Source organism: Podarcis tiliguerta (genome assembly GCF_965153285.1).
Source record: "Podarcis tiliguerta genome assembly, chromosome: 6".
In the NCBI taxonomy this organism is placed as follows: Eukaryota; Metazoa; Chordata; class Lepidosauria; order Squamata; family Lacertidae; genus Podarcis; species Podarcis tiliguerta.
In genome coordinates, this window is record NC_139539.1 from 72295025 (window position 1) to 72308985 (window position 13961).

Sequence of the window (13961 nt, forward strand, 5' to 3'; positions counted from 1 at the left end):
AATGAGTATGTAACATCTAGGTTTTCATCTGGAAGTAGCAGGGAGATATAAAGTTGTTCTGTGCGACCTGGGATTTTTTGTAGTTTAGGTAAGATGAACCTAGCTCATATAGCTGTGTAGTCTTGGCAGTGAAAAAAAGGCGTGTTCTGTTGTTTCCAGTTGCCCAAAGCCACAGGGGCATTTTCTCTCCTCGTATGGTTCCTCGTATGCCTTCCTTGTTCTCTTAGAACAGCAATAGCACCCACCTGAGAGGTGCCAGAACTAAGTTCCAGCAAGTTCCAGCTGGAAAAAAGGCCCTGCAAAGGAGAATAAAGGTTCTCTCTACCTGAAATGCCTCTGTAAAGACTGAACCTTTCAGTGCTGCCATAAGGCTGTTTCTCTGAGCCCCACAGCTCTTGCTGAACAACAGCTCTTGTCAGCCTCAGCCAGCATGGTCAAGGATGATGGCAGCTGTAGTAAAGCAACACTTGAAGGCCACCATGTTTGCTGTCCTGCTCTAAAATGTGCTCTAGAGTGCCCAGCGTATTTCATCCAACTGCTGCTGTACTCTTTTGTTATCCTTCGTTCCTGCACTTTATTAATATTCTCAGCGACTGAGCATAACTGTTGCCCCCATTCTAGGTCCCAAATTGCCACAATGTTTAATCCACAAGGCTTATGGGACATAGGTGTCATTCTCCTGCAGATCCTTCTGCTCCCATATACCTGACCTTGCTAACAATCCGTAAGTGACTGGCTTCATTTTTTGCTATTGAATTAAAAATATATATATATTCCTTAGGACATTTCAATAGTTCTTTAATTTTATGCCATCAATTTATAAATGAATCAACTTATTTCGGTCACTGACCAGAGTGGGGAATTTATATACAGTGGTACCTCGGGTTACATACACTTCAGGTTACATACGCTTCAGGTTACACACTCCGCTAACTCAGAAATAGTGCTTCAGGTTAAGAACTTTGCTTCAGGATGAGAACAGAAATTGTGCTCTGGTGGCGCGGCAGCAGCAGGAGGCCCCATTAGCTAAAGTGGTGCTTCAGGTTAAGAACATTTTCAGTTTAAGTACGGACCTCCGGAACAAATTAAGTACTTAACCTGAGGTACCACTGTACTGTAACACCATAGGTTCTCTAAAGCACAGCTTTGCAACTGGATAGAACTTTGGTGGCTCAAGAAATTTTGCTTCCTGAGGCAAAGCAGCGAATGCTACCCCTCCCCTTCCAGTTCAGGTGCATCAATAGTAATGGTAAAAGGCAAGGTGAGTTATTTTAGTATCTCAGGTAAGCAAATCCCACATATTACTCCGTAACAATAAAGGTTGTTCTATTCCTCCATAACAATAAAGGTGCAATAAGAATAAATTAAATAACGAGCAATTTGGCAGACAGTCATAGCTCAGTACCCAACACAAAGTTAGACCATTTGGTCCACCTAGATCAGTATTGGAGATACTCAGGAGATGACAGGGATTAGACCTGAGACTTTCTCATTTACACACACACACACAATTTTATTGAATTTTTCAAATATTTCCACAATAACTGTCAAATCCAAAAATTACATTATTTCACACATTGACTTCCCGCCCTTCCCTCCATAATGTTTTTACTCAAAGCTTTTCTACTGCATTATATTTTTATTTATTACAAAATGTTTCTCTATTGCAATTACTTTGTCATTCTTCTTCTGTTGCTGTTATCCATATCCTGCCTGTGATTTCATTTTGCTGTAATGCTTTTTCAAAGAGTCCATGAAAAATCCTCCATTCTTCTACAAAAAGTTCATCATTTTGATCCCTTAATTTCGCTGTCAGCTTTGCCATTTCCCCCTAGTCCATTACTTTCAAAAGCCACCCCTCCTTTGTTAGAACCTTCTATTTTTTCCCCATTTCTGTGCATATAATATTCTAGCTGCTGTTGTCACATACAGTATATAAATAAATTAGGCATCTTTTTTGGAACCCCTGTCCCTATTATACATATAAAGGAATCTGGGACTTTCTACATGCAAAACTTGTTATCTACCAGTGATTACTGATATGGCCCTTCCATTGGAACTCAGTGAGATGTTTCTAGATGGGGCTTTTCCCAGGTGAACATGCATAGGATTTCAGTGTTAAAGTTGGTTTTATTTCTCGCTTCACACATCCCAAAGGAATTTACAAGAAAAGTAATATACAAAACGACATCATAAAACATTCCCACCAAATTCAAGGCAGAAATACCCCAAATCACCCAAAGCACAGAACATTCACCCCACACCCAATGATTACAGATCAGAAGGTCAGCGGTTCAGATGTGTTTGACAGGGTGAGCTCCCGTTGCTCTGTCCTAGTTCCTGCCAACCTAGCAGTTTGAAAGCACACCAGTGCAAGTAGATAAATAGGTAACACTGCGGTGGGAAGGTAAACGGTATTTCTGTGCATTCTGGCACTTGTGGTTCGAGGACCCAATCCCCGCATAGTGGAATGAAAACACACGGACACGTGATATAAGGTTAATGGGCAAGAAAAGGCCACAACTTTATTGATTACAGCAAGTGAAAAGGTATTGGCTTAGGCATTGGATTACGTCAGTTGACTCCACCCACTCAGAGAGGGGTGAGTCTAGAAAGGGGGGTTTATTCACCAGTAGGTGGAGCCTGTTGATGCTAATCCAACTATAAGTTCTCCCCTGATGTCACCGAGGGTCGTGCCATGGCCTCCCGCCACACAGGCATCGGACAGAATACACGAAAATGTGGGTGACTCGCGACGGGACGACGAAGAGTGAGGCCGCATGGCTGGCGCGGCAGCGATTTTATGCTGCTGTCCACACCCCTTCAAAGCCACCTGGTTGGGTGCCTGCCCGTGGGGCATGGTGCGCCAGCCAGGTGAGTGGGAGCCAGGGGGCTAACGCCCCCTGCTTGAGGCGGAGACCGGCTCCCGCCCACAACCACTCCCCTCTTTTGCAGGAGGAGAGTCTTTGTCACAGTCCTCCATGCACCACAAGCAGTTTAGTTATGCTGGCCACATGACCCAGAAAGCTGTCTGTGGACAAACGGCGGCTCCCTCAGCCTGAAAAAGGAGATGAGCTATGCAACCCCATAGTCGCCTTTGACTGGACTTAACCATCCAGGAGTCCTTTACCTTTACCTTTTACCTAGAACAAACACCAGAAACAGTCACTAAAAGTTGGATCATTGATACTGTCCAAATGCCCCTGAAAATAAAAATGTTTTTTCCTGGTGCCAAAAAGATGCAGAGTCCCTTTCTAAACATGATTAACTTGGCAGTAAGCCCTACTGAATTCACTAGGACTTGTGTCTTAGTAAGCATGCTGAGGAGTGCCGCCTTAATTATGTTTGGCTATATCTGAAGTATCTCTGTTGATTTTCGTACAAGCCCCAAGATGTATATCAATAGCTTATTTACGGATTTAACCAATTGTGCCTACGGTGGTAGAATGAGTGATGGGGCTGGGTGCGCACATGGCGATAAGGAGGGTTTTGGTAGAGTTGCTCAGATTGTGGCTTCCGTCCAAGCTGTTACTGAAATAGTAATGATTCAGGAGAGTGGAAATAATGATACAAATGCAGCTCTTAAATCGTACCAAATTGCATCTCCTCTAGTGCCTTAAATTAAAATTACTGCTGGGGGAAAAGAGAGAGAGTGAAATGATTAGTATAGCTTTCTGTTGTTATATAGCTGAGTTGTATAGAGCTCCTTCTTCTGCAACAACAACAACAGGCCTATCTCCAGCAGGGTAACACTTGTGCTGGGAAAGACACCTTTGTTTTGTCACAGGTTCCCAAAGTGCCAGGGTGAGCTATCCTGGAAAATGGGAGCAAATTCTGCCTGGATTCCCATCATCTGATGGGGCAAACAGAACGTCTCAAATGTTGTCCAATATTTATTTTGGAGCTACTCTATTCTAAAACGAGCAGAAAAGATCAGAACTGAATTCAGGGAGGTTATGACCCTCTTCAGGGGTGGGGAACATTTTTCAACCTCGAGGGCCTCATTCCTTTGTGGGCAACCCTTCTGGGGGCCGCATGGAAGTGATGGGTGGGGCAAGAAGCAATACTGGACAGAGCGACATAGGTAACCTTTGTACAGTAGGCTCACATGCCACAGGTACAGTAGGCTCACATTTCCACATGTGCATCTCTCTCCATCGTCTATCCAGGCAAGTAAGAGAGGCATCATCAGAGCTCAAAAAACACTCCAGCTAGGTCAGAATACTCAAGGATGACATGGGGAAGGGTCCTTGAGGGGCATGGTTTGGGGAAGAGTCCTGAGCAGGGACAAATCTACTATGAAACTAATAAAGTTGAAGCTTCAAGGCCCTTAATCCCGAAGGGCCCCAGAAGTGACTATAGTCCACATTGCTTAAAATGTTAGGGTCTAGTAGACCCAATTTGGGTTGCGCAACACAAATCAATTTTGTTGTTGTTGCATGTATTTCAACAATCCCAAAGTTAGCGTCAGTAGCACTGAAGTTGTAAACGTGTGGTGATCTGTCATGGAACCAGGGCTTTTTTCTCAGCTAGAACTCTCTTCTAAGCGATTGAGGGAAGTGTTCATGTTTAGTTCCAGCACCATTTTTTCTAGAACAACCCCACTGAAGAAGATAACAGTGGTTACCCAGACCTCGTTGCTGGTTGCAAAGGGGCCCCATAACAGTTCAAGCTTGAGGGCCCCTAAAATGTAGGCCTGCTACTGGTCCTGAGGGCCCCATTCAGCTCACAGACCAGACGTTCCCCACCTCCGGAATCCAGTTAAAACAAACAAACAAATAAACCACATGTGCCGTGACGATGCTGTTATGGTGCAGGTTTTTCTTCCCCTGTAAGCAATACCTAATAAAGTGCAGCTGGAACAGGAAACCTTTGCCGCAGGGTGATATGATCTCACACGTTTCCATGGCAACGAGCCCCAAGTTCCGCCCCAAGGCATGGAGACCCTTCAGGAGCCCTAAAAAAGGAAATATGGATTCCATGTCCAATTAAGTGTGCCGTGCTTAGGAAAACAGCCCTGTTGTTTTATGAAACATTATCGTTTGTGTCATGCTGTAAGAGCTGCTTCTTGCATCACCATTTTTAGGGTGGACCCCTGAGAGGTTTTAGCTTCTCTTGCAGAAGAAAGATGTAGTGACGCTAGGGGCAGAGCTTTATCCGTAGCGTTATGAGCTATGTTCCTGAAGGAAGCCCATCAGGCCACCTCATTGCTTAGCACCAGGCAAGTCATTAAAATCTGTTTAGTTGTCCCAGGCACTTTAATTGGAGCTTTTTCACAGGGTAGTGCTGCTGCTTTATCTTATTTGCTGCTGCTATCTGTTGACTTTAGTTTTCTTTCAGTGACTCCATGATTTTTCCACAGCTCACCTTATTGACTCCACTATTTGGGAAGCACTGAATAATAATAATTTATTATTTGTACCCCGACCACCTGGCTGGGTTTCCCCAGCCACTCTGGGCAGCTTCCAACAAAGACCAAAAATACACTAAAATGTCACACACTAAAAACTTCCCTGAACAAGGCTGCCTTCAGATGTCTGCTGAATGTTAGGTAGTTGTTTATCTCTTTGACAAGGAGGGTGTTCCACAAGGCGGGCGCCACTACTGAGAAGGCCCTCTGCCTGGTTCCCTGTAGCTTTGCTTCTCGCAGTGAGGGAACCACCAGAAGGCCCTCGCCGCTGGACCTCAGCATCCGGGCTGAACGGTGGGGGTGTAGAAGCTCCTTCAGGTATACTGGGCCAAGGCCATTTAGGCATATCCTCCAACATTTCTCCAATGAAAATGGGGACATCCCATTCTATAATGATAGTTTTACTATTTATACCCCACACATCTTACCGGGTTGCCCAGCTACTCTCGACGGCTTCCAACATATATAAAAACATAATGAAACATTAAACATAAAAAACCCCCTTCCCTATACAGGATTGCCTTCAGACAGTTCTGGAGTCGGATAACCCCATACCCTCCAACATTTCTCCAATGAAAAAAGGGACATCCTAAGGAAAAGCGGGACATTCTGTGATCAAATCAGAAACCGGGACATTTTCTCTAAATCAGGGACGTCCCTGGAATATAGATGTTAAAAGGGTCTGAGCTGAATACAAATTTGATGAGATTTAAGTGGCTTTGAATGTTGCCACAGTGCAATGAAGGCTGCAAAGGATTAAGAAGGCAACAGTTGTTTACATTTAGGGCTTTTGCCATCTTTTACCTTTCCAGAGGTTGAAACAAAATAAAAAAATTCCTTCCAGTAGCACCTTAAAGGTAAAGGTACCCCTGCCCATACGGGCCAGTCTTGACAGACTCTAGGGTTGTGCGCCCATCTCACTCAAGAGGCCGGGGGCCAGCGCTGTCCAGAGACACTTCCGGGTCACGTGGCCAGCGTGACGAAGCTGCTCTGGTGAGCCAGAGCCGCACACAGAAACGCCGTTTACCTTCCCGCTAGTAAGCGGTCCCTATTTATCTACTTGCACCCGGGGGTGCTTTCGAACTGCTAGGTTGGCAGGCGCTGGGACCGAACGACAGGAGCGCACCCTGCCGCCTTAGAGACCAGCTAAGCTTGTTATTGGTATGAGCTTTCGTGTGCATGCACACTGCTTTGAATAGCTCAATGACAGGCAGAAATCAAATAGACACCCTTTTGGAAGCTGCAATAGTGGAACTTCTACCTGACTTTCAGGGCCTCTGACTGGAAAAAGAGAGATGCCACTCCCTATCAGTATTTAATAACTAACAAAATAGGCCGTTATAATCCCATTCGCCATAGTACACTATTGGTGCAAGGGCTTTGGTTAAATAACTCGCAGTCCTCACCTAGGTCTATTATTCTCAGCCACTGTTGATTTTAGTGGGAGTTCAGAAGTTTATTGCTGGATTCAACCTACTACGATCATGCGTAGTAAAAGTTCCTGTTGAAAAATAGTATTGAGGTGACTCCAGAGCTAGAGAGCGCAGACTCAAATGTGGAGTGGGAAACTTGTAATGAAATTAAGACTTCATCAGCCGTAAGAAAGGACCACCTGGCACAAACGAGGGCAAGTCAGACTGGTTACAATTTTCCCATCAAATGGTGGGAATGTTTATGAAAATGTGGCTATAAATAGGAGCTGTAGTTCAGGATATGGACAAATGTATGCCCCCAATTTCTCCACATTTTTCTCTCTTAGCTACCCACTCCAGCCCATGGTAGCCTCACTTTCATTTCATTTAATGCCTTATCTACCCAGGAGGCACGAATCTGACCATTATTTTGCTTCCTCTTTTTTCCAATCTTCAGTTCAGTTCGCCACATTTCTGCACTGGTTTGCAATTAAAGGAAACAAACAAGTCCTTGTGGAAGTTCATCAGCATTTAGTGTGCATTTCTCCTAATACGTGCAATTTTACCACACACACACACACACAGGTTTCTATATATACACTATATATATATAGGTTTCTATATATAATATGCATTGTTGTACACTTTTTTCTTAGACAATTGCATCTCAACATGTGGAGAAGTGCAAGTTTTGAATGGCAACGGCATGCTAGTTCCTGCATTGTTCCAAAAAGTGCAGATTAGGAAGGTTTGCCTTAAACTGCAAACTGAACAGAATTTTCTCCCCCATCCCTGTTATCTAGAATGTGTTTGTTTGGGGGTTTTTGCAAGCCAATTGGTGTGATGAGTACTGATCTCACAAAGGCACTGATATCCAAGATAGTGTTTGAGGACTTTCCTCAAAGGTTACCAATTCCCCAAATATGCTGAATTACCTTGCAGTCTCTTTCCCTTTTCAGATACAAACTTTCCCTGTGTTGGCAAAGTGGGTCCTGGTAGAAGGCAAATGGACAGACAGACAGACAGACAGATGTGTTGTGAAACATGCCTATTTAACAAATACTCTCTCTTTCTTTAAGGCAACTTAGTTTAATCAGTTGCCTTGCTTCCCTGTATCTTGAAATCTATGAATGACAATGGAAGTGCATGCAGCAGGAAGCCACTCAAGGTTTCCCAATTTATTTTCATTGATTGAGAAAGCCACAAGCAATGCTGTTTTCCTCCATTTCAGAGGGGCAAATGACACATTACACACAACCCTGACACCATTCTTCTCTGGCCTTTGTACAACTTGGAGAAGTGGTGGCTCAAAGTGGAAAAGTAATTTCTCTGCCCCAAATGATTCAACGTACATTTTGATCCACGAAGGGAGAAGCATGACGTAGAGAAAGTATGGGTGTGGAATGGGTTAAGTACCTCCTTTGCCATTTCTGCACTCAAAATCCTCCCCTCCCTAGGGTGATTTTCCTGAAAAGAAAAAAAAGCAGTTTCTCTTGCACACATTTATGCTTAGCATTTAGTTAGCCCCAAAGCAGGCTCCTTGTCCAGCTCTGAGATTAATCATCTCCATGTCATCAAACGTAATGCATGAAGTGGCCCTCAAAATCATGTTGCGAAAATATAATTCAAGCTTCCAATATTCCAGCTAGTAACTGATGTGAAAGAAGTGAAGTGTTCTTTTTTTTCCCCCAGAGCAGAAAAGATTTATCATTAGTATGACATGTTAACATTTGAAGATGAAGTGATTCTGTTTCATAAGAGGTGGGAATTTGAATTTGGGGGGTGGAGAACAGAATCCCATCATTTTTTTTAATTGTAGCAGGTCACCAACCTGATGGGGCTAATCATTTCATTAAAGGCAAAAGCACAAAGCTCGGTAGATGGGCGTTTGTGCGATGGAAACAAAAGAAACCTACAACATGCTAAAATCGTTTATTGGCGCGCATCGCTTTCCCTGGGATTTGAGCAGTGACTTCCTAATTCAGAGTACCTTTCTGATAACATTCAAAATTCAGGACAATAAAAAAAGAAAAAGAAAAAGAATCACTTGGAGCATTTCCAGTTGTAAATAGAAGTATTAACGTTTGCCTAATGAACAAAGACTTTCTTCCTTGCCTTCAGCGTTAGGGTAAGGGTCATGGCTCAGTGGTGAGGCCACTGCTTTGCTTCCTGGAGAAGAGGCAACAAATGACACTCCTCACATTCCCACCAAGGTGCAAGTCATTTTGAAAGATGAGGCAAGGAAATCCCACAAGCACATCTCTTCCTCCATAGTGCGAAACATGGAGGGCCATAGCTCAGTGACCATAGCTCAGAGCTTCTCAGCAGCGGTGGTGCGGCACTGCTTACCCATCACCAGCATCACTGCAGATTACCAGGGTGGGGGGTCAGCATGGTGTAGAGGCACCGCTGGGAGCTCTGGATTGGCTCCACCAGAGCGTTTGCACCATGCCAACCTCACCACTGTCTCACCCCTCCTCTTCTCCTCCCTGGTAATCTGCAGCAACACCGGTGGTAGGAGCTCAGGTAAGCACAGCTGTGCTTCTGACCACTGCTGTTGCTTTGCATGTGGAAGGTTCCAGAATTCCTTGTATCTCCAGACAGCTCTTGGAAGGCCTCTTGCCTGAAAACCCTGGAGAATGTCTAGTGGTCAGTGCAGGCAATACTGAGCTGGAATGACTAATGTAGTCCTTCCTGTGTGAAATTTAGCCTCTGGGAGTTTAAGCAGATTTGGCATTGCCATACAGCGAAGAAGAGGAGGAGGAGTTTGGATTTGATATCCCGTTTTAATTTGCACTTTCTAATATAGCACACAGACCAAATTCCAGCTATCCATCAAGATTTGCACTTCTCTGAAAGCTGCAAAGCAGTTCTCTGTCCAAAGGCTGTGCACCCAAAAATGCACATATTAGGGGGAAATGAGCACAAATGTGTTATTAGTAGCTTTAAAATGTGTGTATTAGGAGAAATAGGTGCTAAAATGCCAGTCAATTTTTGTGAGGATTTTTTAAACAAATTCAAAGCGGTGCAGAAAGGTGATGAACCAATTTTAAGATTGGAAATATGAGAAACTGAGAGAAACTGAACCTGACAGAGTTGTTCATCCTCAGGTATCTTCAGCTTGCTTTTTGTAGAAGGCTGTAGATCAATAGCAGAGCACCTGCTTGGCATGCAAAAGGCTGTGAATGTCCCCTGTCTGAAACTCTGGAGAGATGCTACCAGTTAGACAACACTGAGCTAGTTTGGCCAAGCGTTTGACTTTCTGTGCTCAAATGCTTCCTGCGTTCCTCTGTTCCAAAACTTGGGAGAGTCACAAGTGGCTCAGCTGGGCTCTGGGGTACATGTTATGATATATTTTGTCCATTTCTGCTGTGTTCTAAGCACATCACAGGACCATAAGCCCTGAGAAGAAAGGGAGGCACCAATATCTCTTGTGATGAAAGGCAGGACATAGAAATGAAAAGTGAAAATTACAAGGGCTGTAACCTCATGGGTAGAGCCAATGCTTTGCATGCAAAAGGTCTCATGTTCGATGCCAGGTAAGGCTATTGCCAGGTAAAATGGGGGAAGACTCCTGCCAGCTTCCTACATTCCAATGTAAAAATAAAAGTGACAGTATGATGGGTAGAACCTCACATCAGGAGCATCTTGCGACTGAAGGTCAGTTTGGAATCTGTAGAGAAGGGAAGCCAGTCAGAAGAGAGGAACATGCTGCAAAGGGATGGAGACTGTGACATATTGATGAGCTCTCAGCCAAATTGGGATTTTGGCAGGCAGTTGCCTCTATGATAGTAACCTGTGCACAGCCAGACTTGTGAGCCATCCAGTAGATTCTGAGGATGAATTGCTCGCCATATATCATGGCCTGCTTAATAACCTCTCTCATTTTTAGCGTTCTACACAACTAGTTTGGGGGAAATGACAGGCAGTTTGTTGAGCTCCTGGTGGACTCCAGTACAGTGGTACCTCATGTTATGGATGGGATCCATTCCAGAGGCTTGTCCGTAACGTGAAATGCCCGCAACTCGAAGCGCTGCATCTGTACAGGCGCGCGGCATGATTTGGCGCTTCTGCACATGTGTGAAGCACGATTTAGTGCTTCTGCGCAGTCACAAGTGGTGAAACCTGGAAGTAACCCGTTCCGGTACTTCCGGGTTGCCGTAGGACGTAACGCGAAAAGACGCAACATGAAGCGGACGCAACACAAGGTATGACTGCACATAGCTGCTAGGCTTTGTTTGGCTTTGTGGGCCACAAGTCATGCAATTTTGCTCCTGCAACTCGGATGCAGTTGCTGTGTGCGCTGAAAAAATGCCTCACCACCACTGCTATCAACATAGGTCGTCAAAAAGGGCATTGTGGCAGGACCCAAAATGAGACCTCTGATCATAAACCCAGCAAAAGCAGGAGATCACCTTAGCAGGAACATTTGATGCAGTGACTTGCAGGAGGCAATGATGGAAGGAGATCTGTGATTGAGAGGTACATCTCACACTGCATTTTGCTTCCTGCTTCACTTGAAAGCCTCAGTTCATCAATTCTGAATAATAGCCATCAGTGGCTATTGAGATCTGTGATCACATTTAGACTGTGACTCTTCAATTGTGAGAACAGAATAATGATATGACGCATTTCTGTGATTAAACAGGAATTGTTTATTCATTATAGATTCTGGATTTTGCCCCCTCTTGGGCAAAATATTACAATTGCAATATTAAAGATATGCATTTCTTTCACATTTCCTTCCTGGTTACAATGTGGCCTTAGCCTGCATTCATAAAAAGGTGGTGCAGAAAGTAGATATTGATTACCATTCATTACCTTATGCAAAAGAGACCCCAGGCAACTAATTATGAATATATAAGAAATGAATACGATAAGTGCATAAAATTTTAAGACAGCACTAAAAAGTGACAATGCACTGAGGGGTTTTTTAAAAAATGCATTTCTCCCACGACAACATCAGTATAATCCCCAGAAAAACTGACCAGTTAAAATAGCCAATGAAAAGGTGCTCTCCAAAGCAACAGAAAAAGTACAGCAATCAAATGCCTGGGAGAGGGAGGAAAGTCTTCAGCAGATGCAAAAAGGATGAAAATGTAGGTGCCAGGTGGGTTTCCATGGGGAGAGTGTTCCATAAACAGGGGGCCACCACAGAAAAGACTCTCTATGATGGCACTTTGAAGGAGGTCTTCCAATGATGAGTTCAGGCTCCATGTAGGCTGATATGGAAATATGTGTTCCATAAGGAACTGGGGTCCAGAGCCATGGAAGGTTTCATAGGTTAAAACTAGCACTGTAGATTAGGCCCAGAAATGTACTGTAAGCCCATGCCTAACATCAACAAGATGGGAAGCCTTTAAAGCAGTATGACGAACCTATGGCCCTTCCATTGTTGTTGTACTCCAGCTTCTTTCAGCTCCAGCCACCATGTCCAGTCTTCTGGAATGATGGGAATTGTGGTCTAGCCACAGCATATCTGTCCCTGCTCTTCAGAGCTGGATTTGGGTCCTCTGGCTCTGGCTACCCTTATGTTACCATGATTGTCTGAAATAGAACAGTGACTATTGACTGTTGGCATTTTTGTGAATACAGTGGTACCTCAGGTTAAGTACTTAATTCGTTCCGGAGGTCTGTACTTAACCTGAAACTGTTCTTAACCTGAAGCACCACTTCAGCTAATGGTGCCTCCTGCTGCTGCCACGCCGCCAGAGCACGATTTCTGTTCTCACCCTGAAGCAAAGTTCTTAACCTGAAGCACTATTTCTGGGTTAGTGGAGTCTGTAACCTGAAGCATATGTAACCTGAAGCGTTGTGGTACCACTATACTGACAATCCCATTTATATATATATCAGAAAATTGATTTGTGTTTGACCTCTTTTTAGATATATACCAGTGAATATTCATGATGTAAAGAGTTTTCGGACATTGCCCAAATGTGTCTGGATTTACCAATATACACAAGTGAGCATCAACAGCCATGTCTTTTGGATATTCACTGTAGCACACGCGCACACACACTGTAAGTGCAGAAAAACTAGTAAAAATTCATGAACTTGTCAACCCAGTGCTGTAAAGAGGCATTCTGTTGTGCTACAATACTTCTTGGGAAAACAGCGATAGCAAGCCTAAGTTGGCTTGCTGGGAAGTAAGTTTGATTGGGTTCACTGGACATTCTTGCTAAATGAGCTTATTTAGGATCAGACTAAAATCAAGAAGTCATTCTCATGCAATTTTGGACCTTTTGATGCTAGAGCATTTTTAGCCATTGCACAATACTTCTCTAATTGATTTCCTAGTGACAGTGGCATCATATTCCATCTGCATGTAATGGGTTGTGTTGTATCGCATCTAAAATATTAAAGCTTGCAGACAATATAGCCTCACCACTGTCTGCTTATTTTAAAATCTGGCTAGACGTGCACTTCTGCATAATAGCAGTGGACAGCTTCCCCAAAAGTATTTTTTGAAAAATCCCCTTCACTTTGATTAAGTAAAATTAAAACAAAATGGTCACAGAATGTTGTGGGCCTCACACAAAAAAGATGGGGCACTGCAGTGGACACATTTCTGAATTATGATTGACATTTTTAATAAACAAATCTGACTAGATGGTGCTCCCATGCTGGGCTTGGTCTGTTTTGTTTCCATGGGTCAAGCACATAGTTAAATCTTTCCCACTGAAATGGTTGGGTCTTGAAAACATTTAAGATTAACTTTAACTTATCTGGATTGTGTCTAAACGTGGTTTTTTTTTAATTTTAATTAACTGTGTCTACTCCTTCTTTGATGTCGTTTCCATCTTTCTTATTGGAACAGCCATGCCCAAGAGAGTTTATAAAATAAATCAGGGAAGTCTGTTCTGAGTCATGATATTAGGAGTGAGCTAGTCCCTCATATGCCACCCCTTCTTAAATTTTATCTGCATTTGTTGAGATTATAGTTAATGAATGGTGGATCCATTACTCAGAGGCAGGCAAGCTACAAGGGCAAGCTGGTCCTTGTTAACAACACAAAGTTATCCAGATTTTGCCTTGTTATAACACCATCCCACTGCCACACACACACAAAAACCAATGCTAAGATGCTGGAAATCTATACTGCTGGGCAATGATCATTCTGGCACAGCATATAGACA

The 13961-nt window shown here is 43.6% G+C and overlaps 1 protein-coding gene and 1 long non-coding RNA gene across 9 annotated transcripts in view; both read left to right on the forward strand.

The window, feature by feature from the left end:
• LOC310679595 (uncharacterized protein) overlaps positions 1 to 13961 on the forward strand; it is an 81679-nt gene that overhangs the window by 58005 nt on the left and 9713 nt on the right. The window contains exon 4 of one of the 8 annotated variants that reach the window (XM_083445133.1): positions 12709 to 13527. The exons of the other annotated variants lie outside the window; for them this stretch is intronic. Within the exon in view, the coding sequence (XP_083301259.1) occupies positions 12709 to 12722 (14 nt within the window). The 3' untranslated portion in view covers positions 12723 to 13527. Of the gene's footprint in view, positions 1 to 12708; positions 13528 to 13961 lie in introns of those variants that run through there. 8 annotated transcript variants of the gene reach the window in all.
• Positions 5619 to 7771, forward strand: LOC310679638. The gene is made up of 2 exons (XR_014512429.1): positions 5619 to 6267; positions 6552 to 7771. It is a non-coding gene; the product is annotated as an uncharacterized lncRNA (long non-coding RNA).